General features: G+C 41.8%; 1 protein-coding gene across 1 annotated transcript in view; it reads left to right on the top strand.

The window, feature by feature from the left end:
- scn1laa (sodium channel, voltage-gated, type I-like, alpha) overlaps window positions 1-25,549 on the top strand; it is a 42,992-nt gene extending 17,443 nt beyond the window's left edge. Inside the window, exons 17-26 of the mRNA XM_059562537.1 lie at window positions 6,860-6,992; window positions 7,927-8,081; window positions 8,358-8,531; window positions 9,554-9,676; window positions 12,321-12,593; window positions 13,131-13,184; window positions 13,298-13,435; window positions 13,837-13,941; window positions 14,287-14,548; window positions 23,791-25,549. Of these exons, the coding sequence (XP_059418520.1) occupies window positions 6,860-6,992; window positions 7,927-8,081; window positions 8,358-8,531; window positions 9,554-9,676; window positions 12,321-12,593; window positions 13,131-13,184; window positions 13,298-13,435; window positions 13,837-13,941; window positions 14,287-14,548; window positions 23,791-24,950 (2,577 nt within the window). The 3' untranslated portion in view covers window positions 24,951-25,549. The remainder of the gene's footprint in view (window positions 1-6,859; window positions 6,993-7,926; window positions 8,082-8,357; window positions 8,532-9,553; window positions 9,677-12,320; window positions 12,594-13,130; window positions 13,185-13,297; window positions 13,436-13,836; window positions 13,942-14,286; window positions 14,549-23,790) is intronic.
- The last annotated feature ends 921 nt before the right edge of the window (window positions 25,550-26,470 follow it).

Genomic DNA, 26,470 nt, shown 5'->3' with positions numbered 1-26,470 from the left:
ATGTTAGCCTCATGATAACATGCTCATTTGCTTTTTGCTGAGAAACCTGGATGTGGTGGGCTGTGGTTTTGGCTATATACTGATTGTTTTATTATGGCAATCTCTTTGAAGTTGTCCTAAAATGTCTACCGCTTCAGTTTTGTGAAGTGTGATAAGTTTGCAGTTGAAACTCTGTTAGAAATACACAGTGAGCTGACTACGTAGGCAGCATTTTAAGGAAGGACAGGCACAAATGATTGCATACCACTTCCTAACACAGGAAGCTGAATTACCCTTTTAATTTATCATGTATTCAGCACATTGAAATAATAGTTCACCCCCCCCCCCCCCACAAAAAAACATCTGGAAATGTGCTCATCCTCAGGTCATCCCATATGTAGATGAGTTTGTTTCTTCATCAGAACAGATTTGGAGAAATGTAGCATGACATCACTTGCTCACAGTGGATCTTCTGCAGTGAATGGGTGCTGTCAGAATGAGAGTCCAAACAGCGGTTAAAAACATCTCAATAACCCGCAAGTAACCCACACCACTCCAGTCCATCAGTTAATGTCTTGACAAGTTCTATCAAACCTTTACAATTAATTCACAACGCGGCAGCAAGATTAATTTTTAATGAGCCAAAAAGAATACATGTCACACCTCTGTTTATCAATTTGCACTGGCTTCCAATAGCTGCTCGTATAAAATTCAAGGCATTGATGCTTGCCTACAAAACTACCACTGGCTCTGCACCCATTTACCTAAATTTGTTACTTCAGACTTATGTGCCCTCTAGAAGCTTGCGTTCTGCAAGTGAACGTCGCTTGATTGTGCCATCCCAAAGAAGCACAAAGTCACTTTTATGGACTTTTAAATTAAATGTTCCCTCCTGGTGAAATGAGTCCTTAGCCATCTTCAAGAATCGGCTTAAAACACATCTCTTCCATCTTTATTTGACCCTCTAACTTTAACACTCACTATTCTAATTCTATTCTTAAAAAAAAAAATCTAACTACCTTTCTAATCTTTTTGTATTCTATTTTCTTTTCATTTATTATGTGTGTGTGTGTGTGTGTGTGTGTGTATGTGTAAAGATCTCTAAAACTAGCTTACTCTATTCTTTTTTTATTCTATCTGTTTTCTTTTTATTTATTATATTATTTAAAATCCCATGATATGTGTACTGTTAACCTAACTGAGACTTGTTATAGCACTTATATATCATTGCTCTTTTTGTTGTTTTTGATTGCTTCCACTGTCCTCATCTGTAAGTCGCTTTGGATAAAAGCGTCTGCTAAATGAATAAATGTAAATGTAAGTGTATTGCTTATATTATGTATATGATATTGCTTTCTCCATTGGAAAAGTTGACTCACCTGAATCAGGAGAGAAATATGCACAAATTAAGCACTGTTTACAAGCCAACGCAGTCTAAAACAGTATAAAAAGCACTGGTGAGCAAGTGATGTAATACTAAATTTCTCCAAATCTGTTCAAATTAAGAAACAATCTCATCTACATCTTGGATAGTCTGAGGGTGAGCTAACGTGGGTGAACTAATTAATTGGAATAAAAAAAATTAATAAAAATCCAAATGACTGATTTGGCCTCTTACAAAATGTTTACATTCACATACTTGCATAGAGTGTAATCCAATCAAAAGACAGCATTAAATGTATCCTTTATGAAAAAGGCATTCCCATAATGCAACAGGCTCAATGAGCTGGTAGATAAACCTCTTGGAAGATTTATTATAAATTAATAAACCAAATAAAAAATAATAACCAAATGAAACATTAAAAAGTTCTACAAATATCTTAAAAAAAAAAAATTAAACAAAAAAACAATTTATTCCAATATTTGTGTGCTATGTTGCAGTTAGCATAATTGGTTCTTCTGTGCACTTTGCATTTGGAACATTATTTTTTTTATCAAGCGTTTTCTAGATCGGTAGCTTATGTGGTTGCATTACAAATTTCAGTTAGCATGATAATGTAGGCAGCAGACAGCAAGGCAGCTCACTATGTTTTGGACCAGAGCCATGATCTCTGATTGATTGCCTGCTAGACCTCAGCAGATAATTCTGTATTATTGCTCCCATTGATTTATGTGTTATTCTTGCACTCTGAACAATATTTTTACCTCCAGACAAGACAGTGAGTGTTTTTTCCTTGTTGCCTGTCTCACTCCTTTAACGTGATCTGTCTTTGCAGCACTTCTGAGAAGCTCTCGAGGTTTACAATGAGTGGAGACCTGTAAGACATTTTAAATATGCATCAAAGTAACCGTAAAGTCAGCTTTTATCATTCATGAAAAATCAAATTTTACCTACTGGATTGTTTCAGCATTTCAAATCCTGCCATACTACTAATATCATTATTATTCATCTTCAGTCATAGATAATGGTGTTAGCGTCCTATTTCGATATCACAATTTCAGTAGATTTCAGGCCTCTCTGCAAATACATACACAGCTCTATGCAACTGACAATCAAGAATTGTTTCTCAATCAGCATAACGTAAACTGGACAAGCGTAGAATCCCAGAGTGTTTGAAATCAGTGGATTGGCTGAAGATTTAGTCTGAAGTACAGTTAACATCTCGGTTACATAATCCCTGAAGGAGGGAATGGAGACGTCACATCGGTGACCCCGACGAATTGAAACTAATTAAACTAAACAAGCCAATGCACATTGGCATGCAATTATTGCATCCAGCTGCCGCTGATCACAGTGTGAGTATAATAAGGTTTTCGCTGAGGAGCCGAGCCGGTGACCCGACGGTTAAGCTTTGGTACAGCAACCATGGCGACGGGATGTGACATCTCCGTTCCCTTTCAGTCAGTCACTCTCTACGTCATGTTGGTGACAGACAAATTGGGATCACTAACAAAGCGCCATGGGTGCTGTCCCTTCCAGTGCCCTGTGCGAGCCATCTGCGGCCAGGGCTCGGAAAAAATAGTTTCACTCATCTTTGTCAAAGCACTACCATACTGAGTGAAACTGGATAACAATGGGGAAACGTACCTGTTCCACTAGGAAAACGGACACTGCGGGAGCCCCATACTTCGCAAAGGAGTTTTCGGAAGCAAATACACATATAGCATCCATTAAGGTGTATATGGAGAAATTGCCGGTGATTGTAACCCTCTTGGGAAGGCAGAAGTCTGCTGGGGAAACATGGGCTCTTAGGCTATATCATGGACTATACACATATGAGTACCGCCTAGGTCTCAATATGGAACCCACCCTTCCACAGTTCTCACGGATTCTAAATGAAGGCCTGGTGCCAGAAGTTTCACCACATCCATCTGCCAAGGGTGATGGAGGATCTCAACAGGGTCTACAGTATGGACACTGTGGATTAGGTTTAGCAAGCCTACACTAACTGGGGCCTCTCAGTGCCACTACCCATTTGAGGTGAGAACACCAGAGGATGCCAGCTCTAAATGAAGGCTATAGAATCTAGCAAACGTGTTGCTGGTTGCCCAGCCCGCAGCCCTACAAATAACTGTCAGTGAGGAGCCAGCACCCAGAAGGATGCAACACTTCTATTTGAGTGAACTTGCAACCTGAATGGGCAGGGCACACCCTTTGCCTGATAAGCAAGCGCGATGGCATCCACAATCCAGTGGGCCATCATTTGCTGTCCCGAGGAGCATTAGTTAGGGGAACTAGGTCAGAGTGGGCCAATATGGTGCCACTAGCTAGACTTGCTCCTTGTCCTCCTGGACTTTGCACAGTGTCTGTGCGAGAAAGCTCACTGGGGGAAGCGCATATTTGTGTAGGCCCTGTCTCCAGCTGTGTTCCATTGCGTACTTGCCGAGTGTTCCCTCGGTTAGGGAGTGGAAAAACTGGCAGTGGGAGGTCCCTGGAGAAGAAAACTGGTCTACCTGAGCGGCTGCGCACCATTTCCAAATCAACTGGACCGTCTGGAAATGGAGTAGCCATAATCCCAGGGGCATTGCTTGAGACAGCTTGTCGGCTGTACGGTTGAGCAAGCCCAGAATGTGAACAGCATGAAGTGACCTCAGAACCTTCCAACTCCAAAGGAGGAGGTGCTGGGTGAGTTTCAACATGCGATGGGAGCGCAGACCACCTTTTCAGTTGATGTACACAACGATCACTGTGTTGTCCGTTCAGACCAGCACATGCTTGCCTCATAAAAAAACATTGAACTCTGACTGCGGAACTCTAGGCAATTGATGTGCCAATGCTGCTGCGGGCCCGTCCACAACAGCCGGTGGTGGAGGCATCTGTGTAAACCAGATCAGTTCTAGGGTACCCCTGTCCGGAGGAATGCAAGATCTGACCACGTGGTGAAGGTTTGGCAACAGGCATGTGTGACTTGGACCCGGTGAGTGCCGCGCTTCCGCGCCCACCTCGGGATTCGGCCATAAAGCCAGTGCTGGAGCAGTCTCATATGTAACAAGCAGAGCTGTGTAAGTACCGCTGTGGCTGTCATATGCCACAGGAGCCTCTGAAAAAGTTTCAGTGGGACCGCAGTCCTGCCCTTGAAGGTATTCAAGCAGGCTAGCACCAACCGTGCACATTCCTCTGTGAGGCGGGCTGTCTGTTCGACCGAATCCAACTCCATACAGAGAAAAGAGATCCTCTTCATTGAGGAGAGTTTGCTATTTTCCCAGTTGACCTGAAGGCCTAACAGACTGAGGTGCTGGAGCACCAGGTGCCTGTGCTCGCACAACTGATCCTGAGACTGCTAGTATAAGCAAACCATCTAGATAGTTGAGGATGCGAACACCTTGCTCTCTGAGGGGAACAAGAGTCGCCTCCGCAACTTTCGTGAAGATGAGGGGAGACAGGGACAGCCTGAAAGGCAGGACCTTGTACTGATATGCCCATCCTTCGAACGCAAACCGCAGAAATTGTCTGTGGCACAGAAGGATCGACACATGAATGTACGCGTCCTTCAGGTCGATTGCTGAAAACCAATCTCAGGGATGGACGCATCCAAAGTTGCGTTTCTGCGTCAACACCTTGAATGGTACCCAATGAAGAGTCCGGTTCAAAGCTCACAGATCCAAGATTAGCCATAGCCCACCGCCTTTCTAGTGTAAAATGAAGTAAGGGTTGTAAAACCCGACTTCATATCGGCCTAGGGACCAGCTATATCGCGTCCTTCAGCAGTAGGACTGTGATCTCTGTCAACAGAACAAGGGCATCGGCTGCTTTCACTGTAGTGAAGCGGATTCCGCTAAATTTGGTGGGACACCGGATGAACTGAATCACATAGCTGAGGCTGATGGTCCGCAGAAGCCAAGGAGACCAGCTGGGTAGCATTACAAGGCATTAGAAACCGTACAAGGGGGACCACAGCCAAACCCGCAGTGGAGCAGCAAAGTGGAACACAGGGACCCAACTTGGGCAGCTTGTGAGTGGGCCGGAAAGGGGTGTGAGTATGGCTTGCAAGGCGGACCTGGTTCCACAGGTTGGCAAAGGGTACATAAGTAGGTCCTTTGTTGACGCTCTCAAACTGCCCAATGCTGCCATCTTGCAGAGGAGGCTAAGTGAAGTCCGGTGTTTGGCTGTCAGCAACTCTCCATGCCCTCCTGAGACCCAGAGATGAAGGAAAAATTTGGGTACAGCCGCCTGTGAGGCCAACGGCAAGGAAAAAATGAAACAAAAGATTCTCCACCCAGCCCTCCCCCGGGAGAGGAAGTGTTGTGTTCACGATCCCCCGAAGAGCAGATCCCTCCATCTCTAGGTCGCCTTTCTCAAGGCCGCTTGCTCTGCCGCTTGCCGCCAGGTTTGGCAAAGGCCTGGACAGGCAGGGTGTCCTCGGGGCAAAGCTCTCAACTGTGTCGCCAAAGAGACTGGTCTGGAACACAGGGGCATTAAGGAACCGAACATTGTCAGTGCCCCTCATGTCTGCCAGACACAGCCAGAGATGGCACTCCTGGACCAATCATCCAGCCTTGAGGGCTCGGGATGCGGTGGAGGTTTCCACTTGAGCCCTACCCTCTCGGCGGCCCGGGAAAGCACAGTAGTATTGAGCTAGCAATGCATAAGTCATGGGTTCTATTCCCACAGAATACATTAGCTGATAAATTGCATACTTTCAGTGCGATGTAAATAGCTTTGGAGAAAAACGTCTGGCAAATGCATAACACTAATTAGCCCCCAAAAAATCACCATTATATGGGAATTCCATGCATTTTACTATTAGATACTAGACCCAAACCAATGGCATTATTGCATAAATAATTGAAATGTCATTATAGACAGAAAAGGTCTGGGGCCAACAAGGACTGGGGCCATCCAGAAATCTTGGTTGCATATTAATTTCATCATAGCATGCTTGCATCATTCCACAAGCTGCGTTATCTGAAAAACGAGCTGATGTTTTTTGCTTAGCAAACTTCACCATGTACCTACTCTCAGAAATCGTGGACCGAAAGGGAACTTAGTGTCGGCGATTGAAGGTGCAAGGGCTCGAGCATATGCATTAATAAGAGACTAAATTTACTGTATAAACATATGAAAAATTCAGCACAAGCTTACTGTGAGCTGCTATGAATTGATTGTTTGTACTTCTGTAGAAGTTATTGTGATGTTTGTACAGTATATTGCACAATTATCTTTAAATATATATTATTTAATCATATGATTCATCTCAGAGCTTATTGATGTAGTTAATGGTGTATAATTGTTTGGAAATGCATGTGAACTACTGTATACTATATACTAGATGAAGGAAGTGTTTTAAACATCCGAGATATCACACCAAGCAAGCCTTTGCACAATGACTCAGCTGAAACGACTGACTTCAGAAACCATGTGCAAGTGTATCATCTCCTCGGCGATGTGGAGGTGTTGCCATGGTAACACGTTAATATTGTGTATGTGTTGCTCTTGCAGAAGCTGTCTAACATGGCTCCCAGCTCTTCAGAGGGCAGCACGGTGGACCTCAGACACTTCGGTAAAGATGGAGAAGATGCTTTGGACTTTGAACTTGAAGAATCTACAGATCCAGATGCCTGTTTCACACCAGGTGATGCTGCTAATAGTTTGTTCACTAGAATAAGACCATAAAACGTTTTATTTGTTTGGACTCTTGCTAAAAAGTTCAGTAGTATCAGTGGGAAATACCATGGTATTTACAATGGGCCCATTTGACACCTAAGTCATGCTTAAAAGATCTCTAGGGAAATGCATGTGTTGTTTTGTTTGTCAGTGTTTTGTTCAGCAAAGTTTGAGTAGAGTTTAACATGAACATGAAAAATAAAATAAATGGAAACTTTGAAATCTAAGATGTAGATAAGAACAAATGTAGCTTTCCAACACTTTGCTCACCAGTGGATCATCATCATGAGTCTAAACAGCTGATAAAAACATCACAATAATCCACAAGTAATCCACACCACTCCAGTCCATCAGTTAAAGTCTGGTGAAGCCAAAAGCTGCATGCTTGTAAAAAAAAAAAAAATCCATTACTTTTTTAACTTTACACCATTGCTTTTACACCATTTACCATTACACCATCCATAATCCAAAATAATGCTGTCTTAAATGAAAAAGTAAATTTTTCTGTTGTCCTTTCACAACAAAATCCACTAACTTATTTGTTCAGAACTATTTTGTACCATTTTCACTTGTAAACAGTGCTTGATCTGTGCATATTTCTCTCCTGACCAAACAACTTTTTTTATTGGAGAACGCAATATTATGGATAGAGGACTCTTAAGCAGTAAGAACAAAACAACAACAAAAAAAAAAACAGCACAGCATATGTTTCTTACAAACATATTTTCTTGCTTTATAAGACATTAACTGATGGACTGGAGTGGTGTGGATTACTTGTGGATTATTGTGATGTTTTTATCAGCTGTTTGGACTCTCATTCTGACGGCACCCATTCACTGTAGAGGATCAATTGGGGTGAGCAAGTGATGGAATCTGTTCTGATTTTTTATTTTGTTTTACAGGGTGTGTCCAAAAGTTCCCGTGCTGCCAGGTGGATGTTGAAAAGGGCATGTGGAAAAAATGGTGGCTGCTGAGACAGACCTGCTATAACATAGTGGAGCACAGCTGGTTTGAGAGCTTCATCATCTTCATGATTCTTCTTAGCAGCGGTGCTCTGGTGAGGGAAATGCATGTGTGTTTTTGTTTGTGTATGTGACACTCAACAAGGTAACTCCTTGACTCACTTTCAATAGAGTTTGACGTCAACGTGTTGATAAGCTGATGACACAATATTCAGAACAATACATGGCACATACAAATATTATTGATGTTTATTACCTGTTTTAAATGTTATTGCCATTTATAATCAATATTTTTTATCGGATGGATTGGTTGCAGTCCATATTGGTTTGATTCTAATCATTTATATCTTTACATCTAAAATGTTTTTCAGGCATTTGAGGACATTTACCTTGAAACAAGGAAAACCGTAAAGACCGTGCTGGAATTTGCTGACAAAGTTTTCACCTACATCTTCATTCTTGAGATGCTGCTAAAATGGGTTGCATATGGTTTTGCCAAATACTTCACCAATCTCTGGTGCTGGTTGGATTTTGTTATTGTTGATGTAGGTTCAGCTTTTGATTAATTAAAACGTCAAACTATGTGTTGCACACACACCCTGCAGAATATGCAAAATGTTAGTCATTTTTACAAAAATAGGAGGGATCATACAACTTTTTTTTTCATGTTGTCCTGAATAAAGTATTTAACATACAATTAGGCAAAAAGACAAAATAACAGCTGAATTTATAAAAAGTGCAAATTTGCTTGATTTTTTTTCTAAACAATCCACGACTATGTGTATCATTTGCGATCTTCTGCATATTTGAACCCTTTCCAGCAGTCTATAAGATATTTTACATTAAAAACATTTGTGGGACTCTTCAAAAAGATGCAAACACTTACTGATGCTCAAGAAAGAAACATGATGCATTAAGGTGCTTAAAACAAAATTCCCTCTTATATATTTTTTAATTATTAACATTTTGTGGATTCTGCAAGGTGTATGTACATTTATGATCACAACTGTGTAATCAAAAAATTAAAATTTTGCCATAATTTATTTATACTCACTTAATTTCAGATCTGTCAGACTGATAGGACGCTATACGTCATAATAGTAATTATGGCTGTTGAGATACTATCATAGTTTAATTTATTTTGAATGACTTATTTTGTTTTTGTTTAATTTTCATTAAAGTTTATTAATAAATACAATATTTGTATTATTTATTTTCGTTTTAGTTATTTTAGTACATCAAGTTAAATAAAATGGGAAATTTTGCCTTGACAAACTATCCTTTAGTGAACTGGGAGCTAAAACAACACAGACAGCAGGTGTACATCAACTCATAAAAGCACCATAACCAAGAGAGCATCAGTGAACTGAGAATGATTGACTGGAAATGATCGCTTTTGTGTGTGTTATGCATGTGGGCACTTTAGACTGTGCGAGTTTTATACTGTTTGAAAACAGTTGAGTGAGTAAACTGGACATTTGTACATTTGCAGATAAGTCAAGATTGGAGCAGGAAGGAAGGGTTTTGAGAGTGCTTTTCTCCTAATTAACTCTGTTTATGTGTGTAGGTCTCTCTGATCAGCCTGGTAGCCAACGCCATGAACTATTCAGATCTGAGCGCCATCAAAAGTCTCCGAACACTGAGAGCCTTCCGACCGCTCCGAGCTCTCTCGCGCTTTGAGGGAATGAGGGTAAAATCTCTTAATGTCGACTTCTTATTTATTTCCATTTATAAATAATTATTTTTAAATTAAATTTACTTTTATGAATATATATATATATATATATATATATATATATATATATATATATATATATACACATTATATATACTTACGTATATAGAGGACTTTATTCAGTCGAAGAAATGCTGACTGACCTGAATTCATTCAATATTTGCCATTTAGTTGCCTTTGGTATTCTTTTGGGCTTTTCACACTTGAAATTGTCAGTCCAGTGTCATCGTGGGTTAATCTGGGGTTATTTTAGATTAACATTTAACCCTGGTTGGTCAGGTTTTGAGATTTCACACTGTGCCATTCTAAACTCTGGGTTAACGTTGTGCTTTTTTTTTGGGTGGGTATCGAGACAGATTTTACAGTTCGATTTTATTTTGATTCAGAAGCTTCCGATTCAATTCAGTTTCGATTTTGACTTTTTGACTGAGTAAATGACAGAACCCCCTTTCACACTGCATGTTGGTTCCGGAAAAATTGCCCAAACATTGCTGGGTCGCCTTCTGTGTGAACGCAAACACGTCCCGGGATTGATTCCGGAATTGATCCCAGGTTGGGGACCTAGTAACGTTACCGTGTTCAGTCCCGGAACGAGCTCTGTGTGAACAAAAGCCAGAACTAATGCCGTAAAAGGTGCATACCCTGCATGTCACTGACGCCAGAAAATCATAAACATGTGAATGTGTTGCATTTTTGAGAAATTAACTTAAAATCTCATCTATACATCACTTCCATAAATATTAAGATTAGAGTGGCTCAGCTGACAGGAACGTTTGGGAAATGCTTCTTTAGTGTAATGTGCACATAATCATATGTGCCATAAACAGGCATTAGGAATAAGGCCCATAAACATGCATTAAGAAAGCAAATGGGATTCAAATTGATTTCATGTTGACTTTAATATTGTAGAGAGAAATGTGTGCCTGTTGTACAGTAGATCATGACTGTGGCTTTTTCCTCTGTCTCGTCCTCTCACTGTCCCAGCTAAACGTGTATCACAGCATGAGTCCCCGATAAACCTGATCAGTTAACAAGACTGACATCAAGTTACTGATTTTAGTGCAGATAAAAAGGTGGATTTGTTACTGAGCTATGGTTGCTGTTACACAACATTCCATTGGATGTATGATTTTCACTAAAATGTGCATAGAAAATGAGTATAATTAATGAACATTACCTCATCCTCAAAACCTATGAACAAAACTACACTAGGTAAAGTAAAAAATGCAAGACAATACAGTACATGGTTTGAGTTGAACAGTGTTTTTTTTTTTTTTTTTTTTTTTTGTGAATTAATGGCTGACGAGAACTTGAAAGCATTGAAATTCAACTATGACATTTCCTGTGTCCGGTCATCATTTCTGGTGTTTTACTAAACAATTTCAGGCTGTGAAATGCAAGCGATGGTGGGAAGCTTTGACGTGCAGCTTTATGTAATAAGCTCAGGGGTTTGATGGTGCTGTTATTGACTAAATTCTTGCGTACGTTCTCTACACAAATGTGATGTTGCGATGACTTCCCCTCACATGGCAATCACTGATCTCTCCTCTGTTTGTATCGACAGTCTCTAGACATGCACCGTGCATCTGTGTGTGTCATTGCTGCTGAGGACCTTAAACTTTTTTATGTGTCTTCATTTCTTTTTGTGTTTGTTCATTTACAGTAAACAGTAATACTGTGGCTACACCATACGTCCTAAAGGTCATGCTTTTTAATGCCAAGGTTGTCATGGTTGTGCGTAATTCAGAATTGAATTGAAAGGCATTTGAGATGCATTTCAGTTCCTGAATTTGAATTGAGGTGTACGTTAAATATGTATTTATTTGTAAATCTATGTAACTTATTTAAAATAAACAATTATATATATATATATATGTATATATATATATATATATATATATATATATATATATATATTAGGGATGGGATGATTTACCAATTCGCACTGGTGCATCGCCATAAAAGTTAACGATACATTGCATCGATTTAAAAAAGTGTGCAATTTGGCATTTGTATTGCGATGCATCGTTTCTAACATGTTTGCATCTGTAAAAACCTATTTATTTATATATAATAACAAGTGGATGCACTATATGTTTATTATTTAGAAAGTGACCAATATATGTAGAATGGTTTCTCCTCTCTGAACGGTTTCTCAAGTGGGTTCTATTTCTCATCACAACTAGCTACAGTACTGCTGCGTGAATCTGTGCATCACAACACTACGGAGACCCGAGGCCTGTTTCATAAAAGATGCTAAAAGCAGGGATTAAAGTCTGAAACCTTACTTGAAATAATCTAACAAATCTATCTTGGCTAAAGCGATTCCATTAATGACATTTTAACGAGTGAACGAGCGCTGCTGCACGTATGTGCACTAACAGACAAGAGTAGTGCAGTATTTCTGAGTACAATGAACATTTGGCTAAAATATTTTTTCTTGGATATTAAATGTGTCTTTTGTAGAATTTTAAGCCTACATATAAATGTATTTGTTTGTCAAATGAATCATTGAATGAGCTGTAAAACAAAGTGTTTCCATGATGATTGAACCATATTCATGACACTTTGTAAGTTTGTTATGTTTCTGTGGACGCAGGTGGTTGTGAATGCTCTTCTGGGTGCCATCCCCTCCATCATGAACGTCCTGCTGGTCTGCCTCATCTTCTGGCTCATTTTTAGCATTGTGGGCGTCAACTTCTTCGCCGGAAAGTTTTCTGAATGTGTAAACATCACCTCAGACAAGCGCATGCCTATCACAGATATCAGTAACAGAACACAATGTGAACTAAGGCCTGAAGAACTCCGCTGGAGAAATGTGAAAATCAACTTTGACAATGTAGGAAATGGATACCTGGCCCTGCTACAAGTGGTAAGATTGCCTTAAACATTTGGTTATTATAGTTTTGTTTTCTGTTTTTATCTTGTAGAACATAGAAAATGAATAATCTATCTATCATTGTCTGTCTAATTACTGTAAAGCATCTGGATGTTTTACTTTAGAGTTTTTATTTATTTATTTATTGTTTCTCTTTGTAATTCTTATTATTACTGCTACTAGTAGTTATGATTTATATTATTATGATTTTTAAAATGAAAGACATTACATCAAAATCTACAAAGATTTTTAAATGCTTTGACAATATAAAATTATTTTATTTTTATGTAATTACAGCAAAATATTATTTGTCATTGATAAAACTTGAGTGTTTACTAATGTCCTCTTGCATTATCCACACACTATTTTCCTTTTTAACAGTATAAAGCTGCTTTGACGCAATCTGTATTGTATAAAGCGCTATATAAACAAATGTGACTTGACTTGATGGAAATAAGTTAACAGTGTAATAATATTAATGTTCCTAAAACATTTTTAAGTATAATGTTCATTTTTCTTCATATTGTCAAGGCCACTTTTAAAGGGTGGATGCCCATTATGTATGCAGCGGTAGACTCTCGCAAAGTAAGTCTTTTTATGATTGTCATTTTATTATTGCTTAAATTAAAAAATATGATATATCATTCTTATAATGGAAGCGTAATGGTGCATGTTGCCCTTCATCTCCATTTCTGCAGGTAGAAGAGCAGCCAGAGTATGAGGTGAATCTGTATATGTACCTCTATTTTGTCATCTTCATCATCCTTGGAGCTTTTTTCACATTAAATCTCTTCATTGGCGTCATCATTGACAACTTCAATCAGCAGAAGAAAAAGATAAGTATCTATATACTTTAAGCTTGACATCAAAACCATCTTGATTACTGATTTTGAACGGCTTAGGATCTTTTTTTTTCCTGCAAAAACAAACAAACAAACAAAAAAACACTTTGAAACGATCTAGTAAATTTTACAAATTATTAAAAAGAAATAGTAACTAACTCATTGAATTAAACATGAAATCTTGAATTAGAAAGACTGAAATAGTTTTTTCTTGTAAAAACTTACTCCAGTAGTCTTCGTTTTATTTACAACATCGAAAAATAATTCATTTAAAGTGTGTTTAATCAAAAGATGCTGTAGAAAAGATGGGTTTCCTTACATGCATATTTTGGATGATAACATTGAGGCCGTCTTGATTTTCATCCCAAAATGATCTTTCTGTATGTTGTCTTTACTTTGGGGGTCAGGATATTTTCATGACAGAAGAGCAGAAGAAATACTACAATGCTATGAAGAAGCTCGGCTCAAAGAAACCCCAAAAACCCATTCCAAGGCCAAAAGTAAGCTTTCCTTAAAAAAAGAAAAAAGCTTACATTCTTATCATTATGCCAAGCCAGAACTTTTCTTTATTTCTCTGGAATGCAATATGGAGAAGAATGTCCAAGCTGCTCTTTTACCATACAACTAAAATGTGTATGGTGATTTTTCTATATGAATAGACTGCTCATTTAATATCTTTTGTTGTATGGAATACAGAAGCTCAGATATGCTGCTTAACATTCTATTCACAGAAGATATAAAACAAAAAGGGGGTTAAATAACTTTTGGGTCTCTTCTCTTTAACCAATTTTTTTATGTAAATGTCTTCTGACAAACCCAATGTCTCTTATCATTATTTTTTTCAGAACAAGATTCAAGGATTAATCTTTGACCTCGTAACCAAACAGGCATTTGACATTTTCATTATGGTCCTTATATGCCTCAACATGGTCACTATGATGGTGGAGACAGACGGTCAGTCCCCGGAGATTCTGTACAGTATCAATGTTGCCTTCATTGTGCTCTTTACCAGCGAATGTATGCTAAAGATGATCGCGCTACGGCATTACTTCTTCACTGTCGGCTGGAACGTATTCGACTTCATCGTGGTCATCCTGTCTATAGTTGGTAAGATCTGAATTGACTCTTCACTAAGCAATTAATTTATCAGTCCCTCCAGTTTTTCGCAGCTGCATGATCAACTCAAAATCAACAAAATATCTTACTTTTTTTCCAAACCAGCAAACCTTACCATACTGCAAAATAATAACAAAAAGTTCTACAGTACTACTTAGTTATTGATATTTAGTGAGATAAAGAAGGATGAATGAATGCTTGATGTTGAAAATAATTATCTACACAGAACACCCATGGTCACATGTTTGAATGGTCAAATTTATGTTAACTGTTATGTTTTGTGGAGAGCATAAGTCTAAGTGGACGTCCATAACATGTGGAGTCCCACAAGGCTCAATTCTTGCACCGCTCTTGTTTAGCCTGTATATGCTTCCTCTAAGTCAAATAATGAGAAAGAACCAAATTGCCTATCACAGCTATACTGATGATACCTAGATTTACCTAGCCTTATCTCCAAATGACTACAGCCCCATTGACTCCCTCTGCCAATGCATTGATGGAATTAATAGTTGGATGTGCCAGAACTTTCTTCAGTTAAACAATGAAAAAACTGAAGTCATTGCATTTAGAAACAAAGATGAAGATTTCAAGGTGAATGCATACCTTGACTCTAGGGGTCAAACAACTAAGAATCAAGTCAGGAATCTTGGTGTGATTCTGGAGACAAACGTCTCAGGTTACGAATGTAACCATGGTTCCCTGAGAGGGAACGAGACACTGCGTCCTCTGAGGGGACACTATGGGGAACACCTCGTCGTGACCCGTGTCTGAAGCATACTTTGAAAAACGCCAACGCGTTGGCCGGCGACAGCCTCTGACGTCACTACCAGCGCGACTATAAATACGCGCCCGTAGGACCCGTCACTATCTTCTTCGTGAAGCTTGCGTCCGAAGCATGGCAGGGAGCTAGAGGACGCAGTGTCTCGTTCCCTCTCAGGGAACCATGGTTACATTCGTAACCTGAGACGTTCCCTTTCAAGGGAACTTCGAACTGCGTCCTCTGAGGGGACACTATGGGGAACAGTATACCCACGCCGCCATGCTGAGGGGAGTGCAGACCAGAATCATGGCAAACACTAAGTACCAACTCTACCGCTTTTCTCTTCACCGGGAGTCGCCCCTGGGACGGTCTGACGGCTGCCTTATGACATTATCCCTTACGGCCAAAGGCCTAAGCTACATACCCAACTTATCCTGTAGGGCCCTGGCCCGGGGTAGAGCTAAAGGTTTGGAATCACAGAGATTCCTTTAAAGGGATACGGCTAAGAGCCTGGCACTTTCCTCTACCAAGTCTTTGCCTGTCACACAGGGGCTACTGCTAGCTTTCGCAAAAACCTGCCGAAAGGGCTGTCCCCACAGCACTCTAGTAGCGGCGCCCTGTTCTAGATAGGTATCCGAGGATACCTAGGTGGAGTGGTGCCCAAGATGAATGGGGCTTAAACCAACTCAAGAAAGGGCACGAAGCAGCAGCGCGAAGCCCTTACCATCTAGGGATTTTAGAAAGAACGCAGAGACTAGCGTGCGAACTTACCACAATGTGGATTTTAGAAAGTGCGCAAAGACTCCCGTGCACACTTACCATAACATGGATTTAAAATACTGTTCTAAGGAGGGGTTCTCGTGGGACTCTGTCAGAGCAGCTCGTAGAAGAATGGCCCGGGAGCAGAGCAATTGGAGGCCTCAGCCCCTGCCTCAGCAGGATGCCTGCTCTCACAGAGCGTCTCAAACAGTATGTGATACTGGAGCGCTCTGAAGAGAGGAAGACTCCGAGCTCCGAGCAGCATGCTCATAGGTGACCCTTTCAGAAAAGGGGAGCGCTGCTGAACTACCCGAGAATTGCCCACACAGCCCCCCCCAAGTTGAGGGGGCTTGGGGTGTACAATAAGTACACACCGGTTGGATGAAGCCCAAGGAACACCGGGGCGAATCATCCCGAGAAAGGGAACGAAGCGGAGCGCGTAACCCTTACCATACAGGATTTTAGAAAGTGCGCAGAGTCTTGCGTGCACACTTACCACTTTACGTGGATTTCAGAAAGTGCGCAGAGTCTTGCGTGCACACTTACCACTTTACGTGGATTTCAGATTCAGATTCAGATTTCAGAGTGCGCAAAGCGTTAACGTGCACACTGACCACCATGTGGATTTGAGAAAGTACACAGGCAAGCGTGTGTACTGAAAGGTTACCTGACAACCACAGTATGTGGGAGCTCACATTCAGAGAGGCCTGTGAAGCCTGCTACCTGATAACCACAAAATGTGGGAGTTCACCTACAGAGAGGCCTAGAGAGGCCTACTATCTGTTACCAGATAACCACCTCAGTGGAAACTGAAAGCAATATGGAACTCGACTCCAGGGAGGCCTGGTGAGGCCTACTACCTGACAACCACAAATCGCGGGAGCTCGCTTTTTAGGAAACGCACAGTATGTGGGAGCTAAATCTCCAGGGAGGCCTGGTGAGGCCTATTACCTGGCAACCACAGTATGTGGGAGCTCACCATCAGGGAGGCCTGATGAAGCCTAGCACCTGACAACCACAATATGTGGGTAGTCCACCCAGCCCCTCATGATAAGGGAAGCGATGCTTGAGGTGTATAACAAATACACACTGGTTGGATGAAGCCCAAGGAACACCGGGGCGAATCATCCCAAGAAAGGGAACGAAGCGGAGCGCGTAACCCTTACCATACAGGATTTTAGAAAGTGCACAGAGTCTTGCGTGCACACTTACCACTTTACGTGGATTTCAGAAAGTGCGCAGAGTCTTGCGTGCACACTTACCACTTTACGTGGGTTTCAGACAGTGCACAAAGCGTTAACGTGCACACTGACCACCATGTGGATTTGAGAAAGTACACAGGCAAGCGTGTGTACTGAAAGGTTACCTGACAACCACAGTATGTGGGAGCTCACATTCAGAGAGGCCTGTGAAGCCTGCTACCTGATAACCACAATATGTGGGAGTTCACCTACAGAGAGGCCTAGAAAGGCCTACTGTCTGTTACCAGATAACCACCTCAGTGGAAACTGAAAGCAATATGGAACTCAACTCCAGGGAGGCCTGGTGAGGCCTACTACCTGACAACCACAAATCGCGGGAGCTCGTTTTTTAGGAAACGCACAGTATGTGGGAGCTAAATCTCCAGGGAGGCCTGGTGAGGCCTACTACCTGGCAACCACAGTATGTGGGAGCTCGTCTTCAGAGAGACCTGATGAAGCCTACTATCTGAAAACCACAATGTGCTATTTAGTGGAACGCACAATATGTGGGAGCTAAATCTCCAGGGAGGCCTGGTGAGGCCTACTACCTGGCAACCACAGTATGTGGGAGCTCGTCTTCAGAGAGACCTGGTGAAGCCTACTATCTGAAAAAGCCACAATATGCTATTCCGTGGAAACGCATAGTATGTGGGAGCTAAATCTCCAGGGAGGCCTGGTGAGGCCTACTACCTGGCAACCACAGTATGTGGGAGCTCGTCTTCAGAGAGACCTGGTGAAGCCTACTATCTGAAAAAGCCACAACATGCTATTCCGTGGAAACGCATAGTATGTGGGAGCTAAATCTCCAGGGAGGCCTGGTGAGGCCTACTACCTGGCGACCACCGAACGTGGGAGCTCACCTTCAGAGAGACCTGGTGAAGCCTACTATCTGAAAACCACAATATGCTATTTAGTGGAGACGCACAGTATGTGGGAGCCAAATCTCCAGGGAGGCCTGGTGAGGCCTACTACCTGGCGACCACCGTATATGGGAGCTCACCATCAGGGAGGCCTGATGAAGCCTACCACCTGATAACCACAATATGTGGGAGACCACCCAGCCCCTCATGTTAAGGGAAGCGATGCTTGAGGTGCATAACAAATACACACTGGTTGGATGAAGCCCAAGGAACACCGGGGGCGAATCATCCCAAGAAAGGGAACGAAGCGGAGCGCGTTACCCTTACCATACAGGATTTTAGAAAGTGCGCAGAGTCTTGCGTGCACACTTACCACTTTATGTGGATTTCAGAAAGTGCGCAGAGTCTTGCGTGCACACTTACCACTTTACGTGGATTTCAGACAGTGCGCAAAGCGTTAACGTGCACACTGACCACTATGTGGCTTTGAGAAAGTACACAGGCAAGCGTGTGTACAGAGAGGTTCCCAAGCATCGCAGAGGCGCTGGATCGCACGGGAGCGGTGAGCTCCAACCCTCTTTTCTAGGCAAGGGGAGCATCACCTGAGGCAGTAAATACAGAGCTTCTTGCCGTAACCACCACCTCCCCGGATGCGCCAGGCGGCCCCTCAGGGTGACCTGGCCGGACATCTATGGAATTCCCTGCAGTGCTGTGCCAATTCTTTGGCCACCTAGCTACTGTAAAGGAAACTCACAGAGATTGTTAGTAGACACATAACCACCAGCAACATAACGTCCATAAACAGGTAGAGCAAGGGTTACCTACTCACCCACCCTCCTGTACTGGAGTCCCGCTGCGGGGCGCCCCCTTCTGGTCCGGACCGTCAGTAAGGCGGTTGCTATGAACATAGAACCAACCAAAACATCATAGGTCCAGAAGGAGACTGTTATGTGAGAGACCGTCCACCTAACCTCGATCAGGTGGAAAGCTGGTGGCTACAGGGGAATTAGGCAGGGGAGGACAAAAAACAGAGGTTAAAAACAGAGGTTAAAAACATCCGGAGCTACTAGGTCATCCTACCGCTCTGACCCGGGCGAGGACGCTGCCTCGTCCAAATCACGTCCCTCAGACCCTGCTTACCGCTTCGTGACCCGCGGTTCCTCTTGCCCCTGCCCTTAGGCGGGGGAGGAGCGCGAGCCGCAACACTAGCCTTCTGCGCCCCTCTACGACCCTCAGATCGAGATGGGCCAGGACCCCTGAGTTGCTCGGGCTCGGACCTGGACCTTCGTGGAATGAAGGATTTAAAGGCCGCTGAGCGCGCCCTTGCCTCCCTGAACTTCCCGACCACCATCTCGACGGAGGTACCAAAAAGCTCAGAAGGCGAGACCGGAGCATCGACAAGAAACCCCCTTTCTTCCTTCCCGATGTCAGCCAGGTTCACCCACAGATGTCTCTCCGTCACTACCATGGCCGCCATAGACCTGCCCATGGCGGAGGCGGCCTGCTTGGTAGCTCGGAGAGAGAGGTCTGTGGTGCGGCGCAGCTCGGCTACCTGGTCAGGTGAAAGGCCCTCACCTGTATCCAGGTCCTTCAGCAGGTCAGCCTGGTAGGCCTGGAGCACCGCCATCGTGTGCAGTGAAGCCACAGCCTGACCAGCTGCCGCGTATGACCTGCCATTTAAGCGGGATGTATCTTGGAGGGGCTTAGATGGCAAAGCGGGAGATTTAAGAGAGGACGTTTGCCCCACAGAGAGATAGCAAGCCAGCGTCTCTTCTACAGGGGGCATCCTCTCATAGCCGTTCTCATGCATGCCCCCGATATTAGCATAGCTCGTATGCTGAAACCGGTGGATGCGAGAGGAAAACGGCCTCTTCCATTCCTTTTCGACTTCTGCATGTAAGTCAGGCAAGAATGGAAGGCTCACCTGGGCTGGAGGGCTATGGTCAGACAAGTACCGCTCAGCGAGGCGACCTCGTGGCGCCACCTTGCTGGCACGCTTCCATGGCAAATCTGATTTTGCCGTGGCGCGATCCAAAACCTCTAACAGCTCCTCATACGCGGGACAGGAGGATCGAGAAGGCTCAGCCTCAGCTTCTTCACCACTCTCAGACATCTCCTGCTCTTCCTGGGTAGAACCCAGCAGAGCACTAACTTCAGTGTCAGAATGGGTTAATGATACCACATCTGCCTTCCGAAGTTCGCTCTCGTTCGCCGCCGGAGAGTGTGAAAAGGAAGGTCCCTCTCTACACTCCTCAGCGAGATCCATTTGTGATCCCCACGAGCTCATTCTCCTCCGTGCCTCGGCAACGGCGGGACCTGAGCCGCGGGATCCAGATGGCTGTCCCTCTTTCCTCGAAAAGAGAGACAAACGAGAGTGGAGCTTTCTCAGAGAGAAACGCTCGCAGTGCACGCAGACCGCCCCCTCAAGGACATCGCGCGCGTGCTCTTCGCCCAAACAAGAGACGCAAAGAGTGTGTGTGTCATCGGGTGTCAGATAACGCTGACACGGATGCACACACTGTCTAAACGCCTTGCTAGTGGAAGCCATGATGAAAACAGTAATAGATCGCTCTTACCGTCTTGGTTTTTCGTTTCTCAGATGCACGCTTCAAACAAAACAGTCAACTGAAGACGAAGAAGATAGTGACGGGTCCTACGGGCGCGTATTTATAGTCGCGCTGGTAGTGACGTCAGAGGCTGTCGCCGGCCAACGCGTTGGCGTTTTTCAAAGTATGCTTCAGACACGGGACACGACGAGGTGTTCCCCATAGTGTCCCCTCAGAGGACGCAGTTCGAAGTTCCCTTGAAAGGGAACCTTAGTTTCAGTAGTCATGTCAAAGCAGTAATTAAATCAATATAAAATAATTAAAAAAAACATTGCAAGAATTAGATGTTTTGTTTCCAGCCAAGACTTGGAGAAACTTTCCTTAATCACCAGCAGGGTGGACTATTGTAATGGTCTCCTCACCAGACTTCCCAAAAAGACCATGTTACGAACTTTTAAAGTTCCAGGGGTTGGAACGCAACATTTAGTTATATTGCTGTGATGGTGGAGATTGTAGAAAGGACCAGACACAAATACAGAGTTATCCCAAGTTAAATGTTTTAATTTCCAAAAAGCCGAAGCCACTAAACAGTGTGTGAGCTATGTACAATGCATCTATTAGGAAACAAGAAAAAGAAAAAAAAGATACATTAAGTTAAGGGGAAAACAGGGAACGAGGAAGGTGCCCAAATCAACTAAATTAATAAAACAAAAATTGGTCCTAAACTATGTTTCAAAAACCCTCTAACCTAACTAACCAAAAGAAAAGGTCCCAAAATCTTCTCGAACACACACTGAGCAATACAGCGCAACACGCCGAGAGACCTTTAACCAGCGGGCTGACATCGGATTGGCTGCAGGGACCACGCCCTTAATGATGATCGACAGCTGCCTCCTCCATTCAGCAAAAAACCTGGGAGCAAAGATGACAGACTAGAGAACAGAATGGTAAAGACAGAAAAGGGAGGGACAAAGAAACGCGCAGCACATAACAGACAGCTGCAGCTCATCCAGAATGCTGCTGCCAGGATTCTGACTAGAACCAGAAAATCTGAGCAAATCAGACCAGTCCTCAGGTCCTTACACTGGCTTCCAGTTACATTTAGGATTGATTTTAAAGAACTTTTACTTCACTCAATGACCTAGAACCAAAATACATTGCAGATATGTTCACTGAATATAAGCCTGACCACTCAGATCATTAGGATCGAGTCAGTTAGAAATACCAAGGGTTCACACAAAACAAGGGGAGTCCACCTGTAGTTACTATGCCGCCCGCAGTTGGAATCAGCTTCCAGAAGAGATCAGATGTCCTAAAACACTAGTTACATTTAAATCTAGAGTCATCTGTTTAGCTGTGCATTTATTAAATGACCACTCTGTATTGTCCGAACTGATTGCACTGTATTTTACGTATTCACTGTATTTTATGTAAAATCATTTTCTATTTTTAACTGTTTTAAATTCATTTTAAATAAGTCAATTTATTTATCATTTTCAAAGTTTTAAAATTGCTTGTTTTATTTTTGTTCTTCATGATTATTTTACTTTCTTTTATTTAAAGCACATTGAATTACCATTGTGTACGAAATGTGCAATATAAATAAACTTGCCTTGTGAGAATAAATTGTTGATAGAAAATTCAGAGCATGTCAATATATTAGATCTATGCACTTAATCATAATTAAACAACAAAAGAAAAAAGAAAGTCAGTCTCTGAATAAGCGTTGTAGTTTATGGTTTAGTTGACATAATAAGTTTAAAGATCAGTATATTTAATTCATAAAGTAAATTATTATTTTACATTTGGTTAATCCATTTCTGTGCTGCTTTTTACATGAATGCTAAAAGTACTGTAAACGAAAAACTTTCATTTGTATCTTTGTCATATAGTTTGGGACTTGCTCCTTAGTTCTTATTTTTAACAATAAAAGTAGCTTAAGTAATCTTAGTTCAAATTTATGTTTTAGAATTTGGTAAGACAAACCTTCAGCATTGTATTTATTTATTTACTATGCTAATTTTCCCAATTAATTTATATAGCGCTTGTCATGATACACATTGTTTCAAAGCAGCTTTACAGAAAATTAAAATTTTGATATTTATAATATCTTAAAATCTTCATGCTTTATAATTATACTGTTTGTAACTTAATACCAGGGGTTGGATGACTTCAGGTTTTTTAAAGTTGACATTTATGTGATGAAAGTCGAGTCGACTAGTCGCTGATGAAATCATTAATGAACAAATAAGCCTGAACATTGAACTGAGACTTGAACTCTATGAGCATAGGTATGGCATATGACACAGCGCTGAACAGATCATTTTTATCAGTTCTATTGTCTTTTGGCTCGTTAAATTTCTTTATATTTCTAGATAAAATACAAATAAAGTAGCACAGTAAAGATTGCATTTATATGAATGCATTAGTGAGGGACTAATAATAAAGCTGTGGGTTTTAGTTAGTAAGAAATATACACTACAACTTTTCAGTTTCTAAGCTATTTTATTGAGAAATCACAGAACAGTTTTGACAGTACATTTCCCCACTACTGAATTGATTCTGTGTGAGCAAGACTTAACGTCTGTAGATGTGTGTGAGCTACAATGCAGCAGCGCATTCGATTAGAAAGGCAATACCTGTACAGAAAGCTGTTTAAACCGTGCATTTTTGAGAATCCAGGTGGTATAATCACGTCTTGTGGAGCATTCTGGGGTATGCATTTATTTTTTAACTGTTGTTATTTTAACTGTTTGCAAACGGAGTGTAAATGTGGACTTAAAGATTTCTTATCCTGTTGCATTATGGCAAAGCATTAAAGTCAACCAGTCTAGAAAACTAGAAAATTAGATAAGAATAATTTTCCTATTGTTTGGAAATCGTCATTTTTAATTACAAAAATAACTTATCTAACTTAAATAACTTAATAACTTATAAAAATATCTTGTTTAAAAGTGTGTCAGAAACTACCAACTCAAAATCATCATCACCATCTTGATCACTAAAATCACAAAAAATCACTATATCCTCCTGTTTCAACATTTGTTTTCAACTGTTGTCGTTGCAGGCATGTTCCTGGCAGAAATCATTAAGCAGTACTTTTTCTCACCCACCTTGTTTCGTGTTATTCGCCTCGCCCGGATCGGCCGCGTGCTACGTCTTATCCGAGGCGCCAAGGGAATACGGACCCTTCTGTTTGCGTTGATGATGTCACTTCCTGCCCTTTTCAACATTGGACTTCTTCTCTTCCTTGTCATGTTCATCTATGCCATATTCGGCATGTCCAACTTCGCCTACGTAAAAAAATCGGCCGGCATCGACGACATGTTCAACTTCGAGACGTTTGGCAACAGCATGTTGTGTTTGTTTCAAATCACCACCTCGGGAGGCTGGGATGGCCTTCTGGCGCCCATGTTAAATAGCGAACCTCCCGACTGCAACCCCAATAAAACCTTCCCTGGCAGCAAGGTTATAGGTGACTGTGGGAACCCATCCATCGGGATTTCCTTCTTTGTCAGCTATATCATCATATGCTTCTTGGTCGTGGTGAACATGTACATCGCTGTCATCCTGGAGAACTTCAGCGTGGCCACCGAGGAGAGCGCCGAGCCTTTGAGCGAAGACGACTTTGATAGGTTTTACGAGGTTTGGGAGAAATTTGACCCGAACGCCACGCAATTCATGGAGTACAACAAGTTATCAGACTTCGCCAATTCTCTGGATCCTCCTCTGCGAATACCCGAACCCAACCGACTGCAGCTGATCTCCATGGATCTGCCGATGGTGAGCGGTGAACGCATCCACTGTCTGGATATCTTGTTCGCTTTCACCAAACGAGTTCTTGGGGAAGGCGGCGAGATGGACGTCCTTCGCGGACAAATGGAAGAACGATTCATGGCCTCCAACCCCTCAAAGTCCTCTTATGAGCCCATCACCACAACCCTGCGTAGGAAGCATGAAGATACGTCTGCTGCAATCATCCAGAGAGCCTTCAGGAAGCACTTGGTCCGACATAGTATGAAGAAGGTCCATAAGACCAAGCAGCAAAACGGGAACGTCCCGAGTAAAGAGTCTGTTGACAATGACAAGTGCAATGATAGTGGCACTTCAGAAGATACTGACACAATGCCTGCCATATCTTCTCCTAGCCTGTCACAGAACACCACCAACAAATACGAGAAGGACAGACATGAGAAGGAAGTGGAAGACAAAGGTAACGGGGTTTAGAGTAGCATTACGAACAATTGTTTACAACTTTTATTTCAAGTTATTTGTCAGGGTCAGGTGACCTTGTCTGTTTGATGTGGATGTCTATGCCATACTGCCTGAGCATACTTGAACTTTGTGCCTATTCTGGAGCTGTGTTTAACATGAGTTGGGCAGTCAAGCCTAACCAGTTTCACTCAGTAGCGAAAATGGCGATGGACCAAATGTCATTGCTTTGTCTAAGTGTTGAATCCGATGCGTTTTCTTTGTGTGTTGTCCAGCATATTTGTGAGTCAGAGATGCATCCAGCGTCATGCATTTAGAGATGAAGTGTGTGATTTTTGTGTCACTTGCGGCAACTGAACCTTAAAGGCAAAACAACTGCTAAAGCAATTTCTCTCTTAATTCAGCAAGGACACTAACAAATTGATGAAAAGTGTTCATAAAGGCTCAAGTTATAATGTAAAAAAAAATTCTATTAAACCTAAATTCTGGTCTTTTGAACTTTCTATTAATCAATGAATCCTGAAAAACAATGTATCATGGTTTCAACAAAAATATTGAGTGGCACAACTGTTTTCAACATTAAGAATAAATAATGCTAGTAAACAAGACGGCTCCAAATCGGCATATTACAATGATTTCTGAAGGGTCATATGACACTGACGACTGACTGAGTAATGATGCTGAAAATTCAGTTTCACATTATAGTAATAAATTACATTTTAAAATATATTACAATAGAATTTAGTTGTTAAAACTATTTAAGATATATATATATATATATATATATATATATATATATATATATATATATACTGTATCACCAGGCCCTATTTGCTAGAAAACAGTAGGCCCGTCTGCTGTGAAAAACAGGAAATTGTTTGTGAGTGGTTAAGTGTTTGTCTAGTTAACTTTACTAGTTTGTCCCTGATGATGGATGCTTTGACTACACCATTATGGGAGCAAAAAGTATCTTTCTTCATCAATCACTAGTGAAGAATATGGGACTGTGTATGTTCTTGTGATGTTATTGTCGAGACGTCAGGAATTATTGCAATTCCCACTAAAATTGAACAGGGATGTTTGGTGCTTCGATTGCTGCAGAAATGACACACTTCCTTTTTAAATGTCATTTATTCGTCAACAGTTTGTGTTTGTTGAGAGAGTTGTACTTTTTCTCATGTTTTTTTTTTTGTTTGTTTTTTTTGTTTTTGTGAGGTTGCTTTTTCCATGTTACTTGAGACAGAGCTGATGTATTTTTTTCTTCCATTGACTGCTGCCCACCACTGTTGCATTCTGTTGTCATCAATATACGTGTAATTATAGTTGCATGACAGCTCATCTGTAGTCATACAAGTTTCGCACTCAGTATTTCAGAATGGCTCAGTGCCTCTCAGGTCTCTCTTCAACATGCTAGAAAGCCATTTGCACACGTGCCTTCCCTACTCGAGAGCTTGCAGCAAACTCTTTCCTTAAAACCTCAAGACTTACGTCACATCTTGAACTGTGAACTGTGTCTAATTTCAGCCTTCCCTGTA

Source organism: Carassius carassius, chromosome 11 (genome assembly GCF_963082965.1).
Source record: "Carassius carassius chromosome 11, fCarCar2.1, whole genome shotgun sequence".
NCBI lineage: Eukaryota > Metazoa > Chordata > Actinopteri > Cypriniformes > Cyprinidae > Carassius > Carassius carassius.
The sequence above is the reverse complement of the archived record's forward strand: the minus strand, read 5'-3'. Positions and strand labels throughout refer to the sequence as shown.